We start from the raw sequence: 11,748 nt of genomic DNA on the forward strand, positions 1-11,748 counted from the left end.
AAATCATAAATGGTAAGTAATGATAAAAAAAGGGGAAAAAAACAAACAAACAAAAAATGATTATAATAATAGTTATAGCAATAAAAATAAGAATATATTTCTAATATTATTATTATTAATATTATTATTATTAATATTATTAGGTAAAAGTTTCATGAAATTAAAATCAAAATTTATTTTAGATATTTTTTTCAAATCGATTTAAATCATGAATATGAAGAAAAGATAAGTTTGTTAAAAATTGTAGAACTCATTCACAATGCATACAAAGCTTGTGTTCCATTCACAGATACACTGATAGACAATACAATTCTTACTATTCTTCTGAGTTTTGTGAGATGGTGCTGCTGGGTTATTCCATATCAAATCACCGAGTTTTACAATAGTCCCCCAGTGCTGGTACACTGGAGGACTTTTGTAAAACTAGGTGTGAAACAAAGATTTTAGGTTTTATGAAAAAAACACAATCCTTAAAACCTTAGCTTAATTAAACATTTAAAAATGATGTTTGAATCAATATTAAAGAAATTCAAAAATATTTAAGCATCTCAAGCTTACTGTAAATTTTTTTATTTTTTGGCAAACCATAACTTTGTAAATAAAAAGTCACCTAAAAATTTTTTTAGTAATAGTTTTTACTCCAAATAATCTATTTTTACAGGTGCTTTTGACTGATTATAAATAGTTGTTAAGTTTTTGTACCTTGAAAGTTGTAAAGTAATGCAATATTAGGAAAAATATTAAAACCATAATGTTCTACAGTTTATTACTTATAGACAAACAGTGCCCTTTTTTTTGTGAGTTTTGTGTACTTAGGGAAACCATTTGTGGAAAAAATAAAAATTATGCATTAAAAGTTTACTTAACACATGCAGTAGCCTGTTAGATTATTTTTTTAGCCTGTTAGATAATTTTTTTTTTTAAATATGATAAATTACATTCAATTTGCATAAAGAATAGCCTAAACAATTGAAATAAATTATGAAACTTTTTACTATGTAGTTTCTATATATAGAAAATTACCAAAAAAAAATTTTCAAAAAAAGTCCCTTGGTATCTTATGGGCATCTGACGGATGTCTCCAGAACAAGGCATGCCAACTGGTGTGTCTTATGACATGGTTGCAGGCTTTTATTCTCTACTTGTTGCTCCGCACAGCCGCCTTGTTTATCAAAGTTCGTGTTTCGGAGTTCGAGAGTTTAGAGAGGGTTATAACCACAATTAAATGCCTCTTCAACTGTAATAGCATTCTTGGCCTTTAGGAGGCAAATTAATTGAGAAAAAAATCTTATGACATGGTTATGCATAACCAATCGTAGTATAAAAGTTGTCCTCAATGGACAGCACTCTTCTTCATTTCCTGTAACTTCAGGGATTCTTCAAAGTTTATCCTTGGCCCTATACTTTTTTAAACTTACATTAATGATCTCCAAGAAGTTCTCACATCTAAGGTGGCATTGTTTGCTGATGATACTACCATTTATTCCTGTCTTGATAAGAAGCCAACACTCTCTGATTGCTTGGAGGGGGCAATTGAGCTAGAAAAAAAACTTACTTCTGCTACAGCATGGACCTCTCAGTGGCTGGTAAACTTTAGCTCAGATAAAACTCAACTTTTTTTCAGCTAATCTTTGTTGCAACATTCTCGATCTTCCTATATTTATGAATGGTAATGTACTTAATAAGTAATCTACTCTTTGTCTTCTAGGATTAACTCTTACTTCCGGTCTTTCTTGGAAACCATATATCAAATCCATTTTAAAATTAGCATCTGCTAAGGTTGCATCTCTTTATTATGTTTGCCACTTTCTTACTTAGAATTCTATTTTTTATCTCTATAAATCTCAAATCCATCCTTGTATGGAATACTGTTGCCATATCTGGAGCAAATCTTTGAATGATGCCTTTTCTCTTTTAGACAAGGTGCAAAAATGCATTATAGACATAGATGGACCTGGTCTTGCAGCCAACCTTCAACCATTGTCACATCGTTGTAATGTTGCTTCTCTTTTTCTTTTTTATATATTTATAAATACTATAATGGGCACTGCTCTAAAGAGCTAATGTCTCTTCTGCCATCTACTAAAATTCATTCTTGTGTTATTTGTCATTCAATTAAGATTATTTGTTTAACTGTGACTGTTCCTAAGTGCCCCAAAAACTCTTATTAGTCTAGTTTTTTTCCTCGAACATCAGTTCTTTGGAATTCACTCCCTTTACCTTGTTTTCGTAATTTTTTCTGTTTTTCTGTTGCTTTATAAACTTCATCTTTTCTCCTCCAGTAACTTCAAACTCTAATAGTGATTGCTTGCAGCCTTGTTGGAAGTGAAGGTGTTAAAAAAAAAGAAATTTGTGGAGATTAAAATAATGCTCATGATTATTGGTATCATCACTTGGCAAATTATGTTAAAACCTTTAATGTTCTTTTGAGTCCATGTAAACAGTTTTTGTAGTCCAAAAATTGCGTTTGCTCCTTGTACACTAGCTTTATCTGCTTCTCTTTTTATACTTCTTCTAGTATGATATAATACTCCTATTCCAACGCAGGAAAAGTTGCCATGAAACATTGCAACAAGTTGGTGTTCCGCAATCTTCCATGAGATACATTAAGTTTGTTAGACTTATTTTTGTACTGTGGTACAGCACCATCACTAAAAAATTCAATTTTAATGATTGTGGGTAGTTTAATTTTGACAATAGAGAGTAACTTGTGAGAAAACAATGGTCTGCTGCTTAGTCCATTTGTTAATTTGATTCGACTTATTCCTCCTAAACCTAAGTATTAACCCTCCGTCGTGCGCAACTGATCTAACAGGCACATGCTTCATTCATTTGTAATTTTCTCCACACCGGAGCGCTTTTAAATCTAGATCTTTCTAGTGATTTCCTATCTTTATAAGACTTACAAAACCCTCTCACTTAGTTACTTTACAGATAACATAAAGAGTATTAATGGACCTGTGTGTTCTGATAGGCTCATTGAGTCAATTGAGTCATTTTATTTAGGTAGGTATTTTTTAATTTATTTTTTTCAGATTTGTTTATTTCGCACATTTTAAACTAGTAATATTAAACTAACTGTGCATATTTTATAAGAATAAATAGAAAATCTTCAAATGGCCTTACATGCACATTGCGTCTAATTATGTCATTATATATTAAAGAAAAATTTAATGGCGTCTCAACTTGATGAACTAAGGAAGTTACTTGAGGAAGAAGTTGAAGAAGAACCCGCACAAATTGACAATTTTGCAGAAGAAAGTGATATTGACTCTGAAAATGAAGTTGAACAATGCATTCAAAACTTATTTATAAGCAAAGATAAAAAAACAAAGTGGCTAACTAAACCACTAAAAAAAAGTCAATGTCAAAAGTCACACAACATTTGCATTCATCTTCCAGGAGTCATTGGAAATGCAAAAAATGCCAAAACTCCATATGAATATTGGAATAATATTTTTACTGACAATATAATTGAATTGATTGTCACATACACAAGTATTTATATTGACTCCGTAAAAGATAGGTTTGTGCGGCAGAGAGACATCAAATCCACTGACATAATTGAGGTAAAAGCATTCATCGGAGTATTGTATTTAGCAGGAGTATATAGAGCAAATCGAATGAGTTTGGAAGATCTTTGGGGAAAAGAAGGTGATGGCATTCAAAAATTCTGTCTTGTTATGAGTTTCAACGGTTTAAGTCACTTATTTGTTGTCTTTATTTTGATGACCAAAGAACTCGAAACCAAAGAAAAGAAAATGACTGCCTTGCCCCAGTTCGAATAATTTTTGAAACATTTGTCAATAATTGTCAGAAAAGTTTTGGTCCAGTAGAAAATCTTACTATTGATTCCGGGATTTCGAGGTAGATGTCAGTTTCGGCAATACACACCCTCAAAACCAAACAAATACGGTATAAAATTTTATAGTCTAGTTGATGCCACGATGTTTTATACTGTCAAATTAGAAATTTATGCAGGGCAACAACCACAAGGCCCTGCATGGTGATGGGAATGGCAGAACCTTTATTTGGATCTGGTTGGAATATAACAGCGTATAACTGGTTTACAAGCTTTGATCTCAGATAAATTAAAAACTAAGAAGCTTTCATATGTTGGCACTGTCAGAAAAACAAAAAACAGCTACCAATTGCATTTATAAATAGAAGAAAAGCAAACACAAGCATGTTTGGTATTAATAATGATAAAGTTTTGATCTCCTACATTCCATGCAAAAGAAAAAATGTCATTCTAGTTTCAAGTTTGCACAATGATGATGCCATTTATCCTCAATCTGGAGAGCAAATAAAACCGTAAATAATCACTTTTTACAAACAAACCAAGTGTGGAGTTGATGTAGCAGATCAAATGTGCGCTTCTTATAACATGAGCTGAAACACCAGACAGTGGCCTATGGTAATTTTCTATACAATACTAAATATTGCTAGCATCAATTCAAAAGTAATTTACATTGGGAACAATCTCAAAAAAAACGAAGAAGATTATTTCTAAAAGTATTGTCACATAAATTGGTATGGGAACTATATATAAGAAGCATGCAAAGATTCCGTCCAAGAACTGATCAAGAAAAATTACAATCTCCTACAACTTCAAAAAGATGTAGATGTGTCATGTGCACTTTAGAAATGGGTGTAAGAAGGTTATCTTAATACGAATGTCGAAAATGCCACCAATCATTTTGCATGAGTCATCAGGTTTTAGTCTGTCAACCATGCTTTTCTTTATGCGAATGCATCAATTTAAGTGAACATGAAATATCCAATTCAGAATAAATATGATTTAAGTACATTAATGTAACTTACAAATGGAATATTTTGAAAAGTCTTGATGTTTTGTATTATTTATATATATATATATATATGGTTATTTTGAAACTAGATTTTTTTTTGTATTTTTACTTAAATTGTAATTATCATAAGACTGACTTTTTTCTTAAAAAATTTAATATTATTTTTATATACATCTTTATAAAGGTCAGTGATTACTTTAGTATAGTTTGTGTTAATATGGGTTGTTAGAAACATCAACTTTTAACTGTGTCTAATATGCACATTGCGCTTGATTTCACATGTTTCAATATTGCGCCTGATGGAGGGTTAAGTATGTGAGAAAAAGGAATGGAGAACATCTATTACATTTAAAGATTAAAACCATCTTAGTATTTATATCTGTAAAAGTTCTGTTTCAATAATTTGGATTGATTTGATACATAGGATTTATCTCTGTCTACTGGTTCTAAAAGCTCAGACATATTTCAGAAACAAATATCTTTTCCCCTGGTAAAAAGTAATTATGTATGTAACCATAGTAATTGCATTTGTACACCAAAACAAATGCAACACAGCTAATGTATGTAACCGTAGTAATTTAAAACGCATAAAAAAAGCACACCAGGTCGAATAACTTGCGTGTAAAAACAATCCCATGAAAATGATTTTACTGTATACATACAAAAATATGAATGTCATTTACAACAATGCGAATTAAGTGAATCAATATATTAAGATATTTTATAATCCTTAAAGACTGATGTCATTTATTATTCAACATTGATTCCAACAATGTTGTTGAAGTTGTTTTTGTGTACATGCTGATTGGACATAATCATTTTCTTGGCTTCAATTTAGATATACGATAAAGTTTCAGTATTGTTTTTTTTTTAAAACAAGAATAGACTATGTGATTAAAAACAGAAATTGCCAATTTTTTAAAATAGTTAGTTTTAGAAAAATACTTCCAGTTATTGTAGTAGAGTTGCAAGTAATTTGTGTTAGAAAAAGTGATAAAGCTGGCAAATATAAAAAAGTAAATTAAAATAATGAAATATCACAATGTAATTTTTTGATTATAACAAGTTTTAAAATCACCAAGTAAGAAAACAGATTTATTTCAGCATATTTAATTAAATTTTGAAGGACAGACAATATTATTAAAAACATCCATATCTATGCAAGGGTGTCTATAGAATATTTACTTATATTATTATAATTTGCTTATAAGTAACATTCATTATTATTAGGAAATATTTGTTAGAATAACTGTTATGTTCTGTTCTTTTTCAGTAAGTACTACTTAATTTTTTTTTAATTATATTTATTGTTTATTTAAATGTAGGTTGACTTTGGTGGACGCTTACCAACTCGATTAGTAAATTACATAGGAAAACGACAGCCTTTAGGACTAGCATATCTCAGAAAATACTTGGAGTCTTCTAAATTAATTGAATAAAAATATTAACAAACAATTCTAAAACAAGCAATTTTTTACAATTTTTTTTTACTTTTTTTTGTTTTATTTTTTATAATAATAATAACTTGAAGTCTAAAAATTTTTAATTTATTTTATCAATCTGTTTACATAAATATATAAATAAAGATATATATATATATATATATATATATATATATATATATATATATATATATATATATATATATATATATATATATGTATTAATATATATATATGTATAAATATGTATGTATATATATATATATATATATATATATATATATATATATATACATATACATATACATTTATATATATATATACATATATATATATATATATATATATATATATATATATATATATATATATATATATATATATATATATATATATATATATATATATATATATATATATATATATACATATAGTGTGAGAAAAAAAAAGAGTTATTCTTGCATACTTAAATTGTTATTGTCCTAATATATTTTTCATGCTAAAAGTTTAAAAATGTATACATAAATCCGAAAAGTTTTCAGAAGAAAAAAAAATAAAAAAAGCGTTGTTTTTTTTAATAAATTTTATTTTGTCTTGATTTAAAGTTCTTTATATCTAAATGATACCTTCCCTAATCTTAATTTATTTGTAGTTTAATATTTGAAAAGTTAACAATCATTGTATACAAATTTTTAAAAATTGTGTAATTTTTTGAAAACAAAAGTGAAATAGGGTCATTACCACAGCTACCATAAGTTAACACTTATTGTAGTTTTCAATAACTAACAGAACTTTTGCGACAAGTAGTTAATTTAATAAAAGAGAATTTAAAAATATGTACAAATAATTTTATTTCTAAATCAAAATTAATCAGGTAAATAAAATGTGAATCATCATTAATATTATTAAAACAGCTGATCATAGATAGTATAAATGTAGTTTTTTTGAATGTATAGCAAGTATGAAATTAAAAAAATATAATTCCGTATGTCCAATGAATAATCAACATGTTTCTTTTTTACTTTAAAAATAAATATTGTTTTACTTTTTACGATTTTTTTTATTTTTACGATTCTTTTACGATAGCAAGACAAAAACTTGTTGCTCAAAACAAAAACTTGAATAATACAGTGAGTTGATTATGTGATGCTTTTAATACTGTTAAAAAAGATATGGTTGTGTAAAAAGCCAGCAAGACGATAGGAATTCCATATCAGGCGCTTCATGATACAGCACTGGGGGTATGAGTACTTGGTGAACACATTAAATATAAGTTAGTTGAATGGTTACTAACATGCACAAGAATGTGATTCGCCATGTCTGTAGTACAGCTATTAGATACTGTACAAAAATATTTGAATTCCAACAATATAAGAATACAATTTATGAACAACCATCCTGCAAAAGGTTGATTTTATGCGTTTCTTTGCTGTTATGAACAGCTATCTCAAAAACAACTAAAAAAGCCTTAAGAGATTGGTTTGCTGAAATTCTGATGCTTTTTGTAGAAAATGCTTAATATTTAAATAATTCGATGCGCATTTTCAATATGGATGAGAGTGGCTTTCAGTTGTTGCCAAAAACTCATAAACTGATGAATGAAGAAAGAATATATATGAAAAAAGTAATCTAAGTAGTAAAAAAAGCATTACAGCTTTGTTTGCAGTAAAAGCCAGAGGAACTTTTGCTCCATAATTAACAATTTTTAAATATGATCTTCCAAATAGAATTATAAATGTTGCTCCATCAAGATGGGGCATTAGAAAAAGTGAAAATGTTTGTATGACCACGAATATTTTTTTGAGTATATATCAAGTATGCTGTTTGTACATTTTTCATCCCTTTTAGATAAAAGTAGAAATTCTTTTGCCAGTTATTATATTTTTTATGATCATGTGTCATATTTTTCTATTGAACTTAGTGAGTTTTGCTCCAAAAATAGAATAATTTTTGTTGCTTTGTTCCCCAATCAAAAATATCTTTAACCCGCTCTATGTGGCAGTATTTGGGTTAATGAAAGCAAAGTAGAAATCTTTTTGCAGACAATAGCACATTGGCCATAAAAGACGCAAATAAAGACATAAATAAACAAAGAAAATGTACCAGAGGCATAAAATTCATTTATAATTGATCCTTCTAAGGCAAATAATGTTAAAAGTGGTTTCAAAATTACAGGAATTTTTCTATTTGATGCTAATAGAAAAATTCCTGTAATTTTGACTTTAGTGTCAATTACAGTTTTGTTACACTTTATGTTTAATTACACTTAACTCTAAATAATATTATGATAATGTTTAAAGAAATTTTATTTGAACAAAAATTGTTCAGGATCCAATTATTTATTTAGAAGAGAACTATTCAAGTGTGACTTTGGAAGCTTCCACTTGCATAACTTTTATTGAATCATGCATTGATCCAAGTATTTTAGAGCAGTTTAAAATAGCTGGTGTTTATTTAGGTTTAAAAAGTGATTTTAAATACTTCCAATTGTTTTATTTTTGGAAAAGAGACTTATCTGAAACATGTAAGATCATAATTTTTCCTAATGAAGTAAAACAGAATAATGAAAATCTATCACTAACTTGTAATGTAGAAAATGTGCAAATCGTATTTGTTATGGAAATTTGTTATGGCTGATTACAATATTGTTGCAGTAATAGAACCAGAACCTTGTTTCCGTTTAAAAATAGCAACAGAAATTATAAATTCAATCAAAAATATTTTAATATGGTCAGAGCAACCATTCCAAATAATTAAAATACTTGTTTAAATTATTAGTTTAAATTCATAGTAATATTTTAATTACTGTATACTTAATGTTTATTAAATAGTCTTTCTTTTTAATTTATATACCTAAAAACATTTAATAAAATGTTACAAATGCATTAGTCTTTCATTTGAAACTATGAACGCATTATAAACCAGGCACTAAAGCAGATTTTCAGTTATGCAATAAGTATCAACGATAAAAAAAATTTTAAATTTTATTCTTATCACTTCCAATAAGGCTACAAATAACCTCTATTAGGTTAGGAGCTACTAGAAAAAAAAGAATAGAGTTAACAAGCAAGGAAACTGTTGACAAAAGACTAAATAAGTTGTCATGAAAACATGAGAATGGGAGCGAGCTCCGAAAAGTTGAAGTGCAGGTAAAAAAAAGCTAGACAAATTAAAGATAAACATGATAAGTGTGAAACACAAGAATACATAAGAATGGAAAACTGCGCTTGAAAAGTTTGATCAAAATAAGTGCATAAATGATTTAAATTTCAGAGTGAGAACAATTTTAAACCAACCTATAAAGTATTTCATTGACAGTTGCAAAAATTCATTTCCAATGCATTTCTACTTTTTTAGTAATTTAACATATTATAATAAATTTTGCTACACTCATGGTAGGTGTTGAAAAAACCCAAGTAAATTTTAAAAAAGTTCAAAAAGTTTTTTGATAATTTAAACTTGGTTTTTTAAATATAATATGTATATAGGTGTGTATATATACAATCTTTTCTTTCATTACTAAAACAATTCAGCTACATTTCAATGTGGTCTAAAAGTTAAAACAGTTAAAATAATGTGGAAGTACATTATGTTTTATCATTTTTTTTAAAATCACAATAATAATGATTAGAAAGTTTGGGCGTTTTTGTTTCTCTAAAATATATTTTTAAAACACGAGCAGAGTGTTGCTGCATTGACTATTATATAATCTGCTGCTTCAAGGAAGTGCTGCTTCATCTTAAAGCCTGCTGCTACAAGGAAGCGCCACTACATCGACTGAGGGTTTGGTTAGGGCTAGCAATTTATTATTTAAGAAAAAGTTTAAGTTTTTATTTTCAACTTTTTCTAGTATATATATATACATATACATATATATATATATATATATATATATATATATATATATATATATATATATATATATATATATATATATATATATATATATATATATATATATATATATCAAAAGATTTCTGGTTCTTTGGTCGCATATAATATATGGTCACATATAATATATATATAAAGTACTATTTTATTTATCTATCTTATCTTAACATTGTTGTAGTAACCTATTGTTATAATAATTTAATAAAGTCTGCAGCCATTTTAAATGTCTGTGTTATTACTGCTGGGTTCAAATATTGTTTTTAAGAAAAATATATATTATTTTCTATAAAAAAAATCAAATGCAATGGTAATATATTGTTGTTGTTTTTTATTTCAAAACATAGTCTATAAAGTAAATTCTATAAAATGTACCCCAAAAACAACAATAATACTTTCTTTCTTTATGAGCGTGTTATAAAGATTTATAACTACTTAAGAAAAAAAAACTTTTTAGTATCTAGTTATAATCCATAGGTAATAGAAAAACTATATTTTGCTAACTTATTGTCTGATACAGCTTCTAGGCTCCTACAAAACTAAAAAAACTACACACTTTTATAATTGATATTTTACTCTAGTGCAAATACCAAAGTATTTAACAAATAAAAAAACCACTAAAGCTGCTTTAATTTATAGGCTGACATATTAGCTATCATAATAAATCAAGTTTTTTGAATCCTGAATCTTTTTCTACATGCTAGGTCACTTAAGCCGACATTGTGGTTTTTGTGATATAGTTGTTTTTGCGGTAGGTATACCTGTATATGTATATATATATATATATATATGTTATTTTAGCAGCTTTTGTTTTGATTTAACAGTTTGTGCAGTGGGTTTGAGGGTCAGTAATGAATATCTATGTCAGAGGGTCAGTAATGAATATCTATAATTAAAAGAAAATTTTCCAATGTTTGTGGATTTGTTGTGCAATCGATTAAACTAATTTATATTTTGATTCCTTTTTCTCATCAAACTTGCTTCATTTTTTGGGTTGTAATTTAGTTTGTGATTTTTAGAAACCATTTCGTTTAAATGCTTTTTTGTGTTCTAGTTTTAATAATAAAACAAAAGTTTTAATAACACAAAAGCCACTGTGGTACAGGGAGCCACTGTGAATGAATCCAATTTTTTGATTATGTTTTTTTTGATTTTATTTTTTTTATTTTATATAAATTACCACTAATCCGTCATCTTAGTAAAGGCCTAATTGATTCTTATCAATAGTTCTAAATAAAGCATCTTGGATGGATAAACCTATAAGTTTACACACTTGAGCATCATCAAAGCATCCCATCGTGACATTAAAATAATCTAAAGCCACTTTTTCTTTCAGGTTTCATAGAAGAAGAATAAAGTATTGTTAGAATGTTGATTACCCTAATTATTTTAGCCAATGAATGATTACTTTTTTTTTTAATTGCTGATTGTTGTATATTGTTTAGCAAATATCAGAACATGGTTTAGTACATTCTTTGTGATGGATGGGTGAAATTCAATGTCAAGTTAAATGAACATGCAGAATTGTTTTAATGTTTTTATTTGTAAACCATTTGATCTATAATTTTTCATATGTATTGATGACAAAGTCTTCTCACTTTTTCAAG

At 27.4% G+C, this 11,748-nt stretch overlaps 1 protein-coding gene across 2 annotated transcripts in view; it reads left to right on the forward strand.

Annotated features, from left to right (window-relative positions):
- LOC100208202 (uncharacterized) overlaps positions 1 to 6,350 on the forward strand; it is a 122,910-nt gene extending 116,560 nt beyond the window's left edge. For both annotated transcript variants that reach the window (XM_065806029.1, XM_065806028.1), the window contains exon 26: positions 6,137 to 6,350. In XM_065806029.1, the coding sequence (XP_065662101.1) occupies positions 6,137 to 6,250 (114 nt within the window). In that variant the 3' untranslated portion in view covers positions 6,251 to 6,350. The remainder of the gene's footprint in view (positions 1 to 6,136) is intronic.
- Positions 6,351 to 11,748: the final 5,398 nt, after the last annotated feature.

The sequence above is a fragment of the Hydra vulgaris genome, chromosome 09 (assembly GCF_038396675.1).
Source record: "Hydra vulgaris chromosome 09, alternate assembly HydraT2T_AEP".
Classification (NCBI taxonomy): Eukaryota; Metazoa; Cnidaria; class Hydrozoa; order Anthoathecata; family Hydridae; genus Hydra; species Hydra vulgaris.